This window comes from Balaenoptera borealis (genome assembly GCF_965194805.1).
Source record: "Balaenoptera borealis genome assembly, chromosome: 4".
Taxonomy (NCBI): domain Eukaryota; kingdom Metazoa; phylum Chordata; class Mammalia; order Artiodactyla; family Balaenopteridae; genus Balaenoptera; species Balaenoptera borealis.
In genome coordinates this window covers 67,430,457-67,450,195 of record NC_138861.1, presented here as the reverse complement: position 1 = coordinate 67,450,195, position 19,739 = coordinate 67,430,457, and the positions used below count along the sequence as shown (strand labels likewise).

At 32.6% G+C, this 19,739-nt stretch overlaps 1 protein-coding gene across 3 annotated transcripts in view; it reads right to left on the bottom strand.

The window, feature by feature from the left end:
• TECRL (trans-2,3-enoyl-CoA reductase like) overlaps positions 1–19,739 on the bottom strand; it is a 162,423-nt gene that overhangs the window by 41,988 nt on the left and 100,696 nt on the right. For all 3 annotated transcript variants that reach the window (XR_014244013.1, XM_082390267.1, XM_082390268.1), the window contains 3 exons: positions 9,442–9,499; positions 1,469–1,554; positions 876–921 (listed from right to left, as the gene is read on the bottom strand). Coding sequence is in view for 2 of the 3 variants with exons in the window: in XM_082390267.1 (XP_082246393.1) it covers positions 876–921; positions 1,469–1,554; positions 9,442–9,499 (190 nt within the window). In the remaining variant the exon portion in view is untranslated. The remainder of the gene's footprint in view (positions 1–875; positions 922–1,468; positions 1,555–9,441; positions 9,500–19,739) is intronic.

Here is a 19,739-nt window from a genome sequence, read left to right as displayed (position 1 = left end):
CTAGAAGAAAAAAGAAATAATTATTCTTTATTTCTTATTTTTATTATGGATATAGCAAGCTATATTAGAAAAAAATCATATATAGTTCTTAAAATATTTCTCGTGTTGCATAGTTCTCTGTCAATTTTCTTTACTCATGTATATTGCCTAGCATCATATACATTCAATCAATATTTATTGCATAGCTGAATAAACATAAAAAGTATATAGAGATCAAAATAAATCTGTTTTTTACATCCCACTGCCACAAAATACTCCCAAATAAGGAATTTTAAAAACTCCTTGAATTTCTCAATAATTGTTTTTCATATGTATATAAAATACTTCTACACACACATACACACATACGACAAGCAACATTAATTTTAATCCACATTTTTGTACAGTGGAACAAAGAATTGATGAAAAGGATATAACACATATCCCTTTAATACATACAGTTCATTACAATTTAACTTCCTTGTCTGTTAAAATGACCAGTGTTCAAGATTACACACTCATGCTCCCAGCTTTCCCTTCACAGATGCATATGAACGCTTGAAGACACAGTACATGCAAGTCTGTGCACATGCACAAGAGAGAGTTTAAAATGAAGTGTATTATTATTATTACCACTTCTTTTTAACAAAAACTTGTTGCTTAGTATATTTGGACTACATTTTCTAGCTTGGATTAAGCCACAATTATATAGAGATGCATAGTAAATAATGTTCCAATATATTTTAATACTGCTAAAAAAATCCAAAATAAAAATAAAGGCAAAAAATCCCTTTACAAACATGCCTAATTTTAGTACTATAGCAATCTGTTCTCAGAAACCACTTCTCCTAAAGGTGTATCTACTTCAATTAAATGTCAGTAAACATAGATCTCACCTGGCAATGTTTGCGTCATGACTGTGAAACTAATCCATGATCCAATCTGTTAGATTAAAACATAAATTAACAAATATTTATAGTCAGTCTAGAAATTTGTTCACTTGTGACATTAAATAGGTAATTTAAAAACTAAACAGTAGGAAAATTCTAAGTAGAAATAAATTTCCTAAAGACAATAATCTCATTGTTAAATATAATAAAGTTATTAAACAATCCCATAATACAGTATCATAGTCATAAGAAAATGAGACATTATTCCAAAAGTTTTGATAAAAATAAAATCCTGAAGCTTCTCAAGATGTTTTATATGATGATTATAAAATTTTCTTTAAATCTAGATAAATATATGCACACATATTCTATATTCTGCAGGGAAAATTGTGGTTGAACTATTCCAGTTTCCTATGCCTATAACTTAAATTGAAATCTATATCATCATCTATATCTCTGGCTATACCTATATCTACAGACAAAACATATACACATATTATCATATATATATTAATCTATAATACATGTAAGTACATAAATACATGTATTTAGTATATTATCAAATAAAGTTCAGTTATTTTCATACATAGCTAGCATACCTCATAGGTGTAGTTAGGACATGAAACCAGGAAAAACATCCACGTAAAGGGGTTATAATTTGGACTTGGAAAACAGGCATTATTTCCTTTTAAAAAGGAGAGTAAAATGTCAATGATGTTATATATTGCAAATTTGATCACATATTTATTGTATAATTCTAAATTCCCTAGAACAACTATATACCACATGAAATGTCATCATATATTTATAGAAACCTTTTTCACAAATTACTCAGAAGAGACCCAGTTTCAAATGTTATAACCTTTTGACTGAAATAGAATCCCTACCATTTTCTTTCCATGTCTACAGCTATGATGCTGTAACATTACAGAATATCACCACAATAATCAATTGTTTAAGTTTTAAAATCAAACAATATATAGATATTACTTTATCAAAGTAGAGCAGCAGTATTGCATACTGAGATTCATAAATGTGTTTTCACAATTGCATGCCTCTTCCTATTCTCCTTTTAGTGTCAAAGAATATATTTTTGGTTGAGATTATTAAATACCTCAAACCTCTTTCTATCAAATTAGTGAAAATCCAAAGGGAAGTTCATAATTATGTCATTTATATCAGAAAAGTATGAAAATCGCTCATAAGAGGATTACAGTGAATATCAGTAAGTTAATACTCAGAAATACCATATAAATTATTTCTGCTCAGTAATCAGGATTGTTATTTATAACTCTCATTATACTTAGCATATTGTCACTTGATTTTTGTTAGTTACTTTTTGCCTTTCAAATTTTTTTGAGAAATATTTTGGATAACAAATTTATAATGATTTCAAGTTGAACTTTGAGCTGTAAAACTTTTACATTTGTAAAAGTAAATATGAATTATAAAATTACTGTTTATTCTCCATAGCAAGATTTAATCAGATAACACATCAACTAATCTCTTTTAGTTGTAATTCTAAAGTCATAATGAAATGTCAGTATGTTGTTTTCAAAATTGTAACTATTGTTGAACTATCAAAGTGAAAAATATATTAGGCAATGTGCAGATTTCATGCATTGCTCATTTCAAGGTAAGGATAAATATGTATGCCATTTAATAGTACAGATTCTCTTGGTAACATTTATGTAAACACCTTTGTGTAGCATCCATATATTCATCAAAAGAAAGATAATTTAGGAACCTGCCCACGTTATAGTAACTGACTTTCAGATGCAGAATGTGCACACAAGGTAATTTGGGTTAAAGCCAGTTTATGACTGTTCAATTCCTGGAGGTAGTGGAATGGTCAGGATCCACAAACACACATTTCTTCCAGATGTGGTTTGCAGATTAAATAACCAATGTGTCTTGTGACACAGAAAAACCTAGTTTTCTTTCCCAGTTTTTGGACTTAAACTAGTTGTAAGACACTAAACTCATTGATGGAAGAACAGTCTGGGACCCCAGGGAGAAATACTGCAGCATGGAAATAACTGTATATATATATATAAGGAGTCTCACAATCATTCATTAGAATCACTTCACTAAGCTATCTACGGTCATCTGTCTGGGGAACTGTATACTAGTGAGAGTAGACTATCCCTACATTTTAAGGACTGCTAAACACAGTTAGTCCACTGCTTCACAGGGGTTATTTCCCCAGACACTGAATGAATAATTGGGATATACATACTTTGTAGTTTGCATAATCCCATTGTGCATTGATTTATTGGCCTTTGGGGCAAGAGCTAGTGGGGAAATCCAAGTGGAAGCCTCTGAAACTGCACTCATTCTTTTGTAAATATAAACAATCTGCATCCCAGTGAGAGATTAGTGCTACAAAAATAAGATCTAACGTATGCTTGTATGATATTCTCCATTATATCTCCATTTAATTCACCTCTTTAGGTCCTGCAGAAGCCAGATGTATTTAGGAGGGTGATAGTGGAGTACTGCAAACTTGATCACACATTATCCACCATTGCAATTTATTACCAGATATGATATCTTTACTAAAGCAGATTAACCCAAACTTGGGTCTATGGATATAGCCACTGAATTGACAAATGTATTTTCCATCTCTAGTAGAAAGGGAGGCCAGAATAGTTTACTTTTCTTTAAAATGGGCAATAGCATAGAGTTTCTGTTTTGTTTTGTTTTTTTCTATAACTGTTTAATACTCCCACCCTTTGCTATAAAATAGCTCAAGACCCAGGTTGGTTGGGCATCTCACTGAAAATCACTAGATCAATAACATTATGCTATTCATACTGAATGAGTAAGAAGTGGCTAGTATGTTGGTGGCCTTACTATGACATGTGTGGTCCACAGAAGGGGTGTTGCTAATAAACACTACAAAGATTTAGGGGCCAAATGATTGTGGGGCATCCTTTCCAAAACAGAGAAAATGTGTGGCAACTTCAAACCCATATCATTAAGAAGGAAGCAAAATGCCTTGTAGGCCTCTTCTAGTTTGGCAGGTATCATATTATACACCAGGGAAATCTCCTCTGAACTGCACACCATGGAGCACAAAAAGCTGTGAAAGTTTAGTAGGGAACAAGGCAGAAAATTGCAACAGGTTCAAGTTTTAGTGCAAGCACTCCTGCGCTTGGACTTATAATCAGGTAGACTCTACATATTAAATTTATCAGTGGTGGAAAAAGTTAATGTGTGGAACTTATGGTTAGCTCCAATGGAATAATCACAATCCTGAACCTTGGTATTCTAGAGCAGGCCATGGCTTTGTAGCACAGAATTATATCTCTTTGACGAGATAGTCCTGGAATGCTATTGAATCCTGGTATAAATAAGACTCTACTCTAGGGACACCAAGTGACCATGTGGTCCTAACTGAGCACTATAAACTGAGTTCTGTTAGATGTACCAAGTCATAAGGTTAGGTAAGACTAGTAATAATTCATTGTAAGATAGAAGTGATATATTCAGAATGAAACATAAATAGGCAATAGGATACAAACAAGCTGCATTACCAGGCATCCAGACACGTCACACACCACTGTTGAGCCGCCATGTCTCCTAACTCACATGCATGAAAACTTTAGGTATCCCTTCATGCCAGCTGAAAAGGAGGAAGACCTTGAGCTTAGTTCAGGGATGAGTTGGCTGGCATGTGGGAGGAAGCCAGAAATGCACAGCAGCTACAATAGAGTCACGTTTAGGGGTCACACCCTAAAAGACAGTAGTGAGGGGTAAATTCTCCCAGTGGGCAGAGTCTCTGTAGTTGAACAAAATACATCCAACCTACAATATACGTAAAATAACAGGCAGTGTCAAATGGACAACTAGTAAGGATTGCAAGACTGCTCATGAATATGAGTGGCTATGAAATATGAAGATATATGTACCACATGTTAATGCCCAAAAGGGAGCATCAGTGATGGAAGAGACAATAAAAAACAGGTAGAAAATTTGACTTAGCCAGTCACTGTCAGCCTGTTTCTGTAATGGATTACTTATTGCTAGTACGGGTGCATGAATGGAGTATGGTGGCAGGGATGGAAGCTATACTTGGCCTCAATAGCATGAGCTCCCACTTACCAGGGCAGATATAACTGCTGCCGCCACCAAGTGTCCAAACTGCCACCAATAAAGAGCACCAGTAAGACCGTAACAAGGCACCATTCTGCACAGATATGATCTAGTAAACTGAGGGCAAGGTGATTTATTGAACACCTTCTATTTTGAAAGAGGCAGCAATTCATATTTGCAGGAAAAGACACATGCTCTGTGAATGGATTTCCCTTTCCTTACTTTAGGTCCTGAGTCAGTCCTATTATCTGAGGATTTACACAGTATTTGATCAATTAACACATCTCTTCCACAATACACTATTTTTTGTTGTTGTTTGTTTGTTTGTTTTAACATCTTTATTGGAGTATAATTGCTTTACAATGGTGTGTTAGTTTCTGCTTTATAACAAAGTGAATCAGCTATACATATACATAGATCCCCATATCTCCTCCTTCTTGCGTCTCCCTCCCACCCTCCCTATCCCACCCCTCTAGGTGGTCACAAACCACTGAGCTGATCTCCCTGTGCTATGCGGCTGCTTCCCACTAGCTATCTATTTTACATTTGGTAGTATATATAAGTCCATGCCACTCTCTCACTTCGTCCCAGCTTACACTTCCCCCTCCCCGTGTCCTCAAGTCCATTCTCTACATCTGCGTCTTTATTCCTGTCCTGCCCCTAGGTTCTTCATAACCATTTTTTTTAATTCCATATATATGTGTTAGCATATGGTATTTGTTTTTTTCTTTCTGACTTACTTCACTCTGTATGACAGACTCTAGGTCCATCCACAATACACTGTTACTTTAAGAAATCCATTTTTCAAAAAGGAGGTACAGAAGTGGGCCCATAACCAAAGGAACAATTTCTTATATCAAATACAGCATCATCAAAAAGTTGCCAACCTGATGGATTAATTGGCTAATCTGTTGAAGGCACAGTTGAAATGCTGATTTAGGGCAAAGTACACCTTTAAATCTATAAGATAAGGTTTATAGTTGAATGGGAATCTACCCACGTCCCATGACAGAAAATTCCCCACTTGGAAACAAGGATCTTAAAACCTGAAGACCCCAGTGTTGTGGGGAATGAATCCCTACTCTTGGCAGAGTAATTGATCCTGATCATGAAAAGGAGGTAAACCTGCTGTTATACAGTGGGGTAAGCAGAGTATATTTTGCCTCTAGTATTTGGACATCTCTGGTATTCCCTTGACCCATGGACAGGGGCCACGTCCATGTCCTGATAAGGACCCTCAAGTGAGGGTCCATGTCATACCACAGATAATCCCTGAGATGTTGAATGTGTCAGTTGAGGGTGAAGGGAATCTAGAAGTTTGTGGAGGAGGAAAATGGTGCAAATCAGTTGTTAGATCAAGGCCATGTGCAGCAGTGAAGGCTGTGTAATTTCCCACTAATATGTCTCTTTTAAATTTCTGCTGGTAGCAGAAAGCTTTCACCTATTATACCCTCTGAAAGGATGGCCTTGACAAAAGAGAACTGCCTTATCCTAGATAATTTCCCCATTCCCAGGGAGCCCCAAATCCAACCTACCTTTTCTCTAGTCATTCCAACTTAGGGTAACTCAGAAGGGTTATCCTAGTTTCAGATAACCCTAGAGAAATGACTGAGGCCACCCTTCAGACATCACAACTCAGTTTCCTACTAGGCACAATTCTTCCCTTTTTTTCAGTACTTTGTAATAAGCGTTTTAAAAATGTGTTCTATATCAAATTGTGTTTTCTGGGGAAACACATTTTGTGACATCTTGCTTAAACAGTCAATATAAAATGGTCCCCCAATCCATAATTCATGCCTAAAGCACATCTAAGGTACAGATATTACTACAAACTTCAATTAATATGTAAGTGGGGAAATAAATATCCAAGAGCAACAGAGACTCATTTAGACCTGACACAGGAACTGAGAGTTGGATAAGGATTTTATGTAAGGAAAAAGAGTGCACTGTGTATGTAGATATCAAGAATTCATGATCAAAAGAAGAGGGTTTACTCTGAGAAAAGGTCTGAGACCTGAGGTTATCAGGACACTGGATACAGAGAACTGAAATGAAATGATGTGAGAGTAGTGAGTCCGGAGGTTTACATATTAGAAGGCACTGCTTCTAAGAAAGGAGAAAATGCTTCGGAGGCTTAGAGGGGAAGGGAAAGAAGGTAGTATTTCTGGGAATTAAGGAATTTAGAAAACAAAGGAGTGTACAGAGGATCAAAAGACACAATGAAACACCCCATCCCCTCCAGAGCACACTTTATTCTTTAGAGACTTCACTTCACTCACCCCATCTGTAAAAACACTTGTTATTTCTCTTCAGGGACAATCTACACACTTGAACATAAGTTGATCAGTATTCACATAAGGCTTCTATATGAATAAAAACGAAAGCCAGAATTTTTTCCAACTGATAAAAATAACTCCCCCAAAAATTAAAACAGAGAAAAATTTTAACGCACAGAAGCATTTGCAGATAACAAAGAACATAACCGTTAAGAAATCCCAGAACTCAAAATAGGCATGGACAAAACAGGAACAAAAAAATAGTTGATTCTTCTCAAGAATTAAATTGTAGAAAAAGAAAAAAATCACATTACTAATATGGTACATATTTCAGTTTGCCTAAGGGTAGAATGTTCAGTAGAATAGGGGATATTAAGTAGATGAACAAAAACAGTGAAAAAAAAAAAACCAAAAAGCTAAAAACAGAAAGTGATAGATATATAAAATAGAGGCAGATGTAACACGTGTGTAACATAACCCCACCCTCTCCTCACAGTCCACAATGTAAAAAACCAAATTTTCAACTATAATACAAGAAAACTTTCTAGAATTTAAAAAAAGACATGAGTCAACCTACTAGAAGATTACATCATGTCTCTGGGAAAATTGATCTGGAATTATCAAATCTAAGACACTTCCTACAAAACTCTGTACAAAATTAATAGACTTTAGTGATAAAGAAAAAGTGTTCTGAGTCTAGAGGCAAAAGACCAAGCCAATTAATCAAGGAGGGAAGATTAGATTGGCTTCTGACTTGGCAAGAACAACATACAAAGCAAGGTAAAGGGTGGAGTAAAAGCATACACACACACATAGAAAAGTCTTTCTCACATAAACATTTCCAAAGTTTGACTTTGAAAACATGATGATTTAAAATTTTCATTTTCAAATAATGACTGCGTATTCCAGATAGATGAAGAAACTTGAGCAAAAAGTCACATTGTTAGAGGGTCAGGGTCAAGACTAAAAGTTGTGATATTCATAACTTTGGCAATGTTAGCATGTTTATAAAATTGTATTGTGTTCTGCTTCTATACTTAAAAAAATCAGACTCTCAGAAGTTTTTCATCTGGGCTTCACATACTTCCAAAGAGAAATCAGTAGATCTATGAATTTGGATTAGATAAAAATGGCATTTAACCTCTTAATAAAATGTAAGATTTACTTCAATACAAATGCAGACAACAAAACACAATACTATTTGCATTATTCTGTTAATTTTTTTCAGGCAGAGATATTTTCAAATAATATTACAGTTGTTTTAGATTTCCATATATATAATTTATGGTCATCAATATGGTACTGATCAAAGTGTTATGTAATGTAGGAATCGAAACATTTATGTTATTATATATATTACAGCTTTTTATGTGTTCACAAATATTCTAATATAATAAATTTCTTTTGTAATTTTATGTATTATAGGAAAAAATATTCTGGAAAGTGTTTCATATATTTCCCCAGCCTGCCAGAACTGTTTAAGACAAGAAAATGTTAAGAAATTCAGGTAGATGTTAAAACAAACTTGAAGAGACAGACACAACTTTATATTTTCAACTAGATTGCTAAAAACATGAAATCCAAATGTTGACCATTGCTATTGGAAATTACAGTTAAATTATGTACAATGTACAATAAGCCATTGTGAATCCCTACCTATAATTTAACCTGAATGAGAGTATTGATTTACCAAAAATACCTTTAAATTATATAGGCACTGTAAATTTTTTCAAATCTTTTGGCAAACCATTAAATTCAAAATGTTCTCCCAAACATTGCTATTTCGCTGCCATTGAATTTGTCAGAGAAAATTCACTTTTATTAGAAAAAGTTTAAGTCATTTGAAATACAGTGGGATTGTAACATACTGTGCAAATTAGATGAAGAATTGAAAGTTAAGCTAAGAAATGTGGATATTCATCAAAGGATTTCATACTTCTTTACTTCTTAATCATGTTTGTTTCTGCATATATTTAAATGAGAGAGAGATTGTGTGTGTGTGTGTATGTGTTTGTATATGCACACTTCACTTTAGAGAAACCATAATTAGGGAATATAATATAGTTCAAATATTTTGAAAACTTAAGCATAAAAGGGCAATAATTGGGGAATACTAATCTTAAATGTTTCCAACTATTGCTTTAAAAAATAACAATTAGCATAATTCAATCTAGAGGAGATTAAAAAAAGTGACTAACCTGTGTGATTGGGATGAGCCAACACTACATTGATGAAATGATTTCCAGCTTCACAAATCTGCAAAACATTTCAACCTTTTCAGTGTGATATACTTGGGTCTCTTTTAAAAATACATTTTCAGATATACAAATATCCATGTAATATATTGATTCTAAAGATCCAAAAATATACTATTACTCTAATTGTAAGAAGAAGAAATTTTGTATTTTAACAATGAAAGAAGCTGTTGTGGACATATGTAGAATCAAAGGAATGAGTCACATTGAGGTAGAGATTTTGAAGGTATTCTTGATCCCTTTTGATAGTTATGTTCAAATTGCCTTGTTAATCAGGTCCTGTTGATTATCTGCTTTGTATTTGATACAATAGGTAAATTTTCACAGCATGAAGAGACAAGCCATATCACTGAAGATAGATTTGGCATAGGTTTATATATTCCAGGTTTACTAACACAGTAGCAACCCTTCCACTGCAAGGGTAGTAGTATGGTTCCTGACTGGTTTCAGCTCAGTTTAGAAAATGTATTGTAAGCAGTACTGCCCCACAAAGTCACTTGTTGCTTGTCTGTCACCTGACCTCTTAATCATGTACACTCCACTAGTTGTCCCTGTTTAGTAGACCACTATGAACCTCTAAGAAGCTTCAGGGTTAACAATATCTCCTGGGCTAATACTGTTTGAATTTGCAACATGTAGCCTCTGAAGATAGGACTGTTTCCTTTGTCTGTCATATACACCTTACCTGATTTAATGCAAACTATGTATTCAATATATACATACTACGTTATTAATAGCAGGTTATGCTATCCAAAATATAAGCAACCCACAGATATTATCAAAATTGCTTTAGTTGTGAAGAACAAGATGGTCTAGATTTTAAAATTGCTATCGCACAACAGTATGAATATACATAACACTACTGAACTGTACACTAAAAATGGTTAAGATAGTAAATGTTATGCTATTTTTCTTTTTACCACAATTAAAAGTAAAAGAAGCCACTAGGTAAAGTGTTTCAAGTGAGAAAGAACATTAGAATGGTAAATGATAAAAATTCAAATAGACTTGTACCTGGTTGCATATGGGTGGCTTAAAGTAAATTTTAAAATATTCATTTGTGCTTGATTTTATAAAAACTTTATTGATTACTTGTTGCTTCACACTAGCATTCATTTGAAAAGTCATTCAATAGTCCACTGTCTTCTTCAGAGTTATCATTAGGTGGATAAATAAGAAATGTGAAATTTCCAGCTAACAGAATTGAAAAAAATCACAGTTTTTACATGGAAAAAATCATCATTTAAAAAACGTTTTGATTCAGAATGTAATGAAAACATTTTTACTTCTTTCAGCACCCTTTGTACTCTCAGTTCGTTGAGATTACAATTTTATTTTTAATCAGTACACCTAAACATTTAACAATGTACAATGTGGGGAATGTTAAATTTTAATAAACCACAAAGGACTCTGGTTAATATATTAGAAGTGACATATCATGCATCACATTGTACTCCACAGATTTTTCTGAAAATATTCCTGATTAAATTCCACTGTTTGCAGATTGAAAGACATGATTGGATCAGAATATATAAAATTTCAGCAGTAAGATTCTTATTGTTTACTACTAGGCACAGTAGCCCCTCCCCCTTATCTGCAGTTTCACTTTCTGTGGTTTCAGTTACCCACGGTCAATTGAGGTCCAAAAATATTAAATGGAAAATTACAGAAATTAATTTATATGTTTTAAATTGCCCGCCATCCTGAGCAGCATGATGAAACCTCAGGCCATTCTAATCTGTTCTGACATTCTCTTGCTGTGCTTAATTTATAAATTAAATTTAGCCATAGGTATGTATGTTAAGAAAAAATACATGATATATATAGGGTTCAGTACTATATGAGGTTTCAGACATTCAATGAGAGCCTTGGAATGTATCCCCCACAGATAAGGGGAGATGACTGTATTGTGCCTCAGTCATATCATGTTGGCATTGTGGCAAATATGCCAGTGGCCAATGACCAAAACAAAGGTTCCAGGGAGACCAACTTGCAGGGAGATATATATCTTGCTCTTCCTAACAAGTTTCATCATGTTAAGCATTCTCTGCTTTAAATAGTGAAAATGATGTGTCTATAGAAAAACAAACAACAGCAGACAAATGCCCTAATATAGAATTTGTAGCCATCAATCAAGTAGTCAGGCTGTCATATTATCAGAGTAAAATACTTTTAGTTTCCACAGCAAAAACAAGTAACCTTTATTCTATGATCTCATAATATTTTTAGAGGATGACCATAATCTATCTTTTTTCTGCATATGTTATCCCTACATTTTTATATGCATTATTATTAATTATTTGCAGTTCTAATATCTTATAACTTTATCATTTAAACAATGTGATAATCATTTTACTAACTTATATGAAACAGAATCTGCTAAAATGTTTCTAACACTCTTAAGCTTGAGTTTCAGCTATCTTTTCTCTATAATAATGATAATAACAATAATTATAATTTTGTTATATTTATTTTACCTTAATAAATATTTCAAGAATAAGGAAAATCTAGGCTAAATATATAATTACAAAAAGTTTCACCTGTAAAATATATCAACTCTTCTGATCTTGGGAAGTTAGTTTCTTTTCTTTTTTCTTTTTGGAGAGTTAGTTTCTACTTTAAGGGATAAGGTATATCACACACACTGAAATACTATTTGCTAATATAAGCCAATGTTATACTGTCTCAGCATTCATTAAGTCATAACTTATGATAATTTATATTACTATGATCATAAAATTATAGAACTTTATTCTAATTCCTAATCTCTACTCTTTTATTATGAAACCCACTTATATGTGATTCCATTTTTTAAAAAGGATAATATACATGTGTTTCAGAAGAAATATATTCAATATATTAATTATTGGTTTAACAGAAAGTACATGAATACCAACCTATGATTATTTTTCATTAAGACAATTTTTTTAGAGCAGTGTGAAGTACACAGCAAAATTGAGGAGAAGTTAACAGAGATTTCTTACAGACTCCCTGCCAATACATGCATAACCTCCTTCATTATCAATACCCACCACCAGACTGGTACATTTGTTACATTTGATGAACCTACATTGACACATCATTATTAACCGATGTGCACAGTTTACATTACAGTTTGCTTGGTGTGAAACATTCTATGTTTGGACAAATGTATGACATTTATCCATCATTATGGTATCATACAGAGTATTGTCACTGCCTTAAAAATCCTCTGTACTCCTCCTGTTCATCCTTCTCCCTCCAACTTCTGGAAACCACTGATTTTTTTTTACTGTCACCAGAGCTTTGGCTATTCCAGAATATCATACAGTTGGAATCATATAGTATATAAGCTTTTTAGATTGGTTTAAATATACATTTAAGGTTCCTTCATGTTTTTTTCATGGATTGATAGCTCTTTTTTTTTTTTAACACTGAATACTCTCCCATTGTCTGGATATACCACAGTTTATTTATCCATTCACCTACTGAAGGATATCTTTACTGCTTCCAAATTTTGCCAATTATAAATAAAGCTGCTGTAAACATCCCTGTGCAAGGTTTTGTATAGACATACGTTTTCAACTCCTCTGGGTAATACTAAGGAGCATGATTGCTGAGTCACATGGTAAGAGTAAGTTTAGTTTTGTAAGAAACGTCAGTCTTTTTAAAATGGCTGTGCCATTCTCATCAGCAGTGAATGATAGTTCTCATTGCTCTGCACCCGCACCAGCATTTGGTGTCATCAGTGTTTTGGATTTTGGCTATTCTATAGGTGTATAGTGATATCATGTTGTTGTCTTAATTTGCATTTCCCTGATGACACATGATGTGGAGCATCTTTTCATATGCTTATTTTCCATCTGTATATCTTCTTTTGTGAAGTATTGGTTAAGGTCTTGGTCAATTTTTTAATCAAGTTGTTTGTCTTATTGTTGAGTTTTAAGAGGTTTTTTTAAAAAATATTTTGGGTAACAGTATTTCATCAGACGTGTCTTTTGCAAATTATTTTCCCAGTCTATGCTTGTCTTCTCATTCTCTTGACATTGTCTTTGCAAAGCAGTGTTACATCTTAATAAATTACCTTACCACTTATTGCTTTCATGGATTGTGTTTTGGTGTTGTATTTGAAAAGTCATTGCTATACCTAAAATCATCTAGGTTTTCTCCTATGTTATCTTCTAAGGATGTTATAGTTTTGTGTTTCACATTTAGGTCTGTGATCCATTTTGAGTCAATTTTTGTGTTGAGTGTAATTTCTAGGTCTAGATTTGTTTTTTTTTTTTTTTGGCATGTAAATGTCTAGTCATTTCGGCACCACTTATGACTGTCTTTGCTCCATTGTATTTTCTTTGCTTTAACCAATATACTTTTGAAAATGAAAAACTGAAGGATTTTAAATAAAATTTCAGACATCATATTTATATTATTGTATGATATAAATGATAAATTTTACTAGTTCTTTTAGTAATTTATTTTTTGCATGAGACTAATATTTTATTGCCTAAACTTTGCTATAGGAGAGGATATTTTCACTCATAAATTGCAACTCGAAGTCTGATTTGGAATTGATTTAATGTTTAAAAATAGTTTATTTTATTTCTCTGATCCATCTCATTACCACAATTTTGGGGATATCTGAATTTTTTTAATCCATAGAGCTTTCATGAAATATTATATAACATAAGAGTGTGCACATATAGCATAACAATATAGTTTAAGAATAGCACAATAGAGTAGAATTTTAAAAATAAATATTATTTTAAAAAAATAAATATATACTATGTAGTTAATTATTGTTAAAACACTTGTCATTATTTTGGGGATTCTTTTACATTAGCTTTGATATTATATATTTATATATAATTTATGATTATATATTTTGATAATTATATATCAAGATGACAATTTTTATGGTTATAGTAACTGCTGATTTTATTTTAAATCATTACTATATTTAAGAGTAAGTCAGTTTTAGCTGAAAAACAACAATAATTATAACAAATTATAATGAAATAGCAAAATATAATATGTATTAATTTTATATCATTAATTTCTTAAAACTAGTTTTCTAAATAAGTTATTTAAGAAGAAGTGAGTTCAAATTTAGGTATAAATGTTGATTCCTATTTATGTTATTATTTATGTCAGATATTTCAGGGGCTTTGAGAAGAAGTGAAAATGATGAGAAAACATAGTCCTAGATTTTAAGTGTGCAGTAAGGAGTAAATGTAAATCATTTTATTGGTATCTCTCAAGAGTTGGCAGAGGATCAGAAAAAAATTGTCATGACCAAATCTGAGCAAACTGCTGAAAATATTTAACTTTGGTACATTTTTTTTTCCCTTCATTCATCTCATCCACAAATACTAAATACTCACAAGCACTTCACTAGCTTTTCTGTGGTTTCCACAGCAGGGCCCCACTCTCCTCCACCCTTATTAAAAGCTATGATATATCATTCCCACAATCCTCTCCCCTAATCAAAAATTATTGTGCTATGTACAATGTCCTTTTCAGCTAAATGCTACCAGAGCAGGTGTGACTTCTTGATAAGAGCCTAATTTATTATTTCTCCAAGAGTATTTGCATTTTAATAATGAGAAAACAAACTCAACCTAAATGAGTGAATAACTAATTGTGAGAATGAGGACACAGAGGTAAAACCAGGGAGAAAAATTAATGTCACCACTTTTCAAACCATGTCTTATGCATTATTATCTATTCCTCCCATTTTGTACATTATTGAAGACAGTACGAAAAGCAAGAAAAAAATTTTCTTTTCTGATGTAATGCTCAATGTACAAAGAATTGACAGTCAATTGCTTCTGGAGAGCAAAAATAAAGTTGAAAGAAAGAGTGGATAAAGGAAACAGGATTATTTTTTATGTAAAATATATATTGTTTTGCAATGGTAATTGGTGTTTTGTGGGTGAAGTTGGGTTCAGAGGATAATTAGGGGGGGTCATAGAAATATGAAGAGCCTGGATTATAGTGTGTCTCAACAATATTTGCAGCAGAAAATCAAAATTACATCTAAAAGTTTTGGAGAGAGATATTCTAAAGTGCTTATAGAGTTGCATATATTTGACTTTTTCCTTGTAGATTTTGTGATACCAGAATATATTCAAGGGAAGTAAATTGTGTTGAAAGTCAAAAAGAATTTATACAAAAGGAGAGGTGATAAAATACTTCTTAGAACATAGTTTAAACATGTCAAAACTCACCAAAATCAAAGATTTTCCACAAAGAATCATTACCTAATTTTGGAATATATTATGTACACATTGTGAAGTGTCCTGTTTTGCTTGACATATTTTGTTTAGTGTATTAGGGAAATCAGAATATTAGTAGAAAGAAAATGGAGGGAGTAGAAGAAAAAGTTATAACTGTTAATTGTTAGTCCGCAAAAGGGATGATTCATCCATTAATAATTAACTATAATCATATTAAACACAGTGCTAACATATTTTCTTCTTACCAAGTGGTAATCTGGCTCTACATAACTACAGAAGCTAAACCAACTTTAATGAATAATACTTTTCTTCTTCTGTGTTGAAAGAGTGTATAGATCAATAAATGAAGAACATGATGTTTTGCAAACATAACATTTTATTAGCAAAAACATTAGCACTTGCAAATAGGATACACATTTTCTGGTTGAATTTTATATTATACAAGATTGACCCACGAATTTCCCCTTTGTTTCTTCTATATAATTGATTCTACTATATACTGGTAATTTTAATATAAAATAATTTAAAATAGATTGGACTTAAAAACAGTTTGCTTATTCTTTCTAAACTGTTTGCACATATGTATTTGTGATAAACCTGAAACTCACACATATGTTTTCAGTTATTATGAATGAAAAATTTAACCTTGAACTATAGGGTGTTATGCTCATAATAATATGGTAGGAATCTTCAATTCAGGTGATTATATACAAGCTCAATAAACTCACTAGTTGTTATATTCTGTATTAGAATAAATTTCCTAAAATTCATATCTTACTATCATATTTTATTAGTAAAAGTTTAATGTGTCTTGCCTACATTAAGAAGTTCCAGGATTAGCAGGCCTTATTATTTTATTTACTTATTTTTATTCTTTTCCATTATAGTTTATTACAAGATATTGAATATATTTCCCTATGCCATACATTAGGGCCTTGTAGTTTATCTATTTTGTACACAATAGCTTGCATCTGCCAATCCCAAGCTCCTAATTTATCCCTTCCCCCACCCCACTCTCCCCTTTTGTAACCCTAAGTTTGTTTTCTATGTCTGTGAGTCTGTTTCCGTTTTGTATCATATTTTAGATTCCACATAAAAGTGATATCATATGATATTTGTCTTTCTCTGTCTAACTTACTTCACTTAGTATGATAATCTCTAGGTCCATCCATGTTGCTGCAAATGGCACTATTTTATTTTTAATGACTGAGTGATATTCCATTATATATACCACATCTTTGTTATCCATTCATCTGTCAATAGACACTTAGGTTGCTTCCATGTCTTAGCTATTGTAAATAGTGCCACTGTGAACATTGGGTGCATGTATCTTTTTGAATTATAGTTTTCTCCAGATACATGCCCAGGAGTGGCATTGTTGGATCATATGGTACCTCTATTTTTAGTTTTTTAAGGAACCTCCATACTGTTTTCCATAGTGGCTGCACTAATTTACATTCCTACGAACAGTGTAGGAGGGTTCCCTTTTCTCCACACCATCTCCAACATTTGTTATTTGTAGACTTTTGAATGATTGCCGTTCTGAATGGTGTGAGGTGATACATAATTGTAGTTTTCATTTGCGTTTCTTTAATAATTAGCAATGTTGAGCATCTTTTCATGTGCTTATTGGCCATCCGTATGTCTTCTTCGGAGAAATGTCTATTTAGGTCTTCTGCCCATTTTTTGATTGGGTTGTTTTTTGTTTTTGTTGCTGTTGTTATTGAGTTGTATGAGCTGTTTGTATATCTTGGAAATTAAGCCCTTGTCTGTTGCTTCGTTTGCAAATATTTTCTCCCTGAACATAGGTTGTCTTTTCATTTGTTTATAGTTTCCTTCACTGTGCAAAAGCCTATAAGTTTGATTAGGTCCTATTTGTTTATTCTTGCTTTTATTTCTACTGCCTTGGGAGACTGACCTAAGAAAACTTTGCTACAAATTATGTCAGAGAATCTTTTGCCTATGTTCTCTTCTAGGAGTCTTGTGGTGTCATGTCTTATATTTAAGTCTTAAAGCCATTTTGAGTTTATTTTTGTGTGTGGTGTGAGGGAGTGTTCTAACTACAATGATTTACATGACGCTGTCCAGCTTTCCCAACACCAGTTGCCAAAGAGACTTTCTTTTCTCTATTATACATTCTTGCCTCCTTTGTCGAAGATTAATTGACTGTAGGTGTGGGAGCTTATTTCTGGGCTCTCTGTTCTGTTCCATTGATCCATATATCTGTTTTTGTGCCAGTACCATGCTGTTTTGATTACTGTAGCTTTGTAGTCTTGTCTGAAGTCTGGGAGGGTTATGCTAAGAGACCTTTTATATTTGTCATCACAATTTACAATTTTAACAGAGCCACAGTGGAACTTATGTTGCTTTGAAATGTGGAATTAAAGTTATTACGTTTACCTAGTACGTCTGTATTGGACATAGTCTATGCTACTATTAATTGGTATTTGTGTAGTTTGGTGCCTTGGCTCCTATAAGACAGCAACTGTGGTAAAGTTTTCCTATTTGCCTAATTCTTCTTGTTATTATTTAATGAATGTTTTCCAGTGGATAATGTATAAAATAGCACTGACTAATAAAGGCATGTATGAGGAGGAAGAACTAGTATGTTAATAAAAAGGGCAGAGTTTTAAAAAACCTTTAGGGGAAAGTGTACATAACAAACTATTCGAATTTTGATTATTTCCAGTTATGTGTCTTTTCACTTTTTAAGAAAAATATTATAACTATTATGACATATAGTGTTTTAAAAAGTTACAATTTTTCTTAAAATTTTTCTTTCACACCAGAGCCATGGATTTATAACCGTATCACATTTGAAAAAAGGGAAGAAGTCAAGAATATTATATAAAATGGGAGCTGTGTAAATATTTACAATGAAATAAATGACAGTAAATGAGTTGCAAAAAAAAGTAGGAGATATCTTAAGGAGGAAAAATAAAACAATCAGATATTAATCTAAATACATATCTGAATAAATACCAAGTGTGTGGTTATTATTTTTTTCACTCATCAATTTATTCTTCCATTTGCTTACATTTACTGAGTAGTTAATATACAGAGAACATTAGACTTGGTTCAACATAGGTTAACAATGAAGGCATCAAAATAAATGAATTGCAAGATTGCTGACTATAAACAGTATACACACATGGAAAATTAAAAGGCAGTGATATATTTACAAACTATTTGCTTTAAAATTCTAAATAAAATAATTTGTAATTTATTCAAGCAAGTGGTGAGTACACTTGTACAATACTAGGTGCTAAAATGATAAAAGCATAACCTGCCCCTCTCACAGCCAACACAGTAGTGGATGTAATTAACTAAATTATTAATTCTATATTCATATATATCTATGTGTATATACACACACATACACATAAAGGTTCATATGAGAGCTTTTTACAAAGTGTAGTGTATAATTTGTTCCTTGTATGAAATGGTGGGATATAAGTTGTTCAATACAAACTTCACAAAGGATCTTGTCATGTACGTGAATCATGGGTGCTTATCAATGTATCAGGGACAGGAATAGTGGGAGTTAATCTATCAAGTGCAAGAATGAGGGAAAACACGACTAAAGAATGAAATCATGGAGTTATATGGCATGTGGAGCTAAATATATATCTAAGAAAATAATTAATGCATTTCAGAAATAATAAAGAATCTTGTAGTCAGATTGGTTTGTATCAGATTCAGACAATGCATATGTGAAGTTAAATAGAATGATCTAAAGAACTGGACTGAGGACAATTAGTATAGAGCCCTGTTTCATTCATAAAAGTAGACTTTGTTTTCATTCAGAATTACTTAACAATTACGCCAAAGTTTTCTGGATAATCATCAGGTAGACTTGTAAAACTTTCTGCTCTTAGCAGTTTGTAAGTTGGTAAATGTGCAGACAACTGGAAGAATTACTAAGTTTAATTTTTCCCCCAAATTTTACTATATTTCAAATAATTCTAATCATCCTTTATAGATGAGTAGAACATTATGATGAAAAGATTTAGAGAGCTAATGACT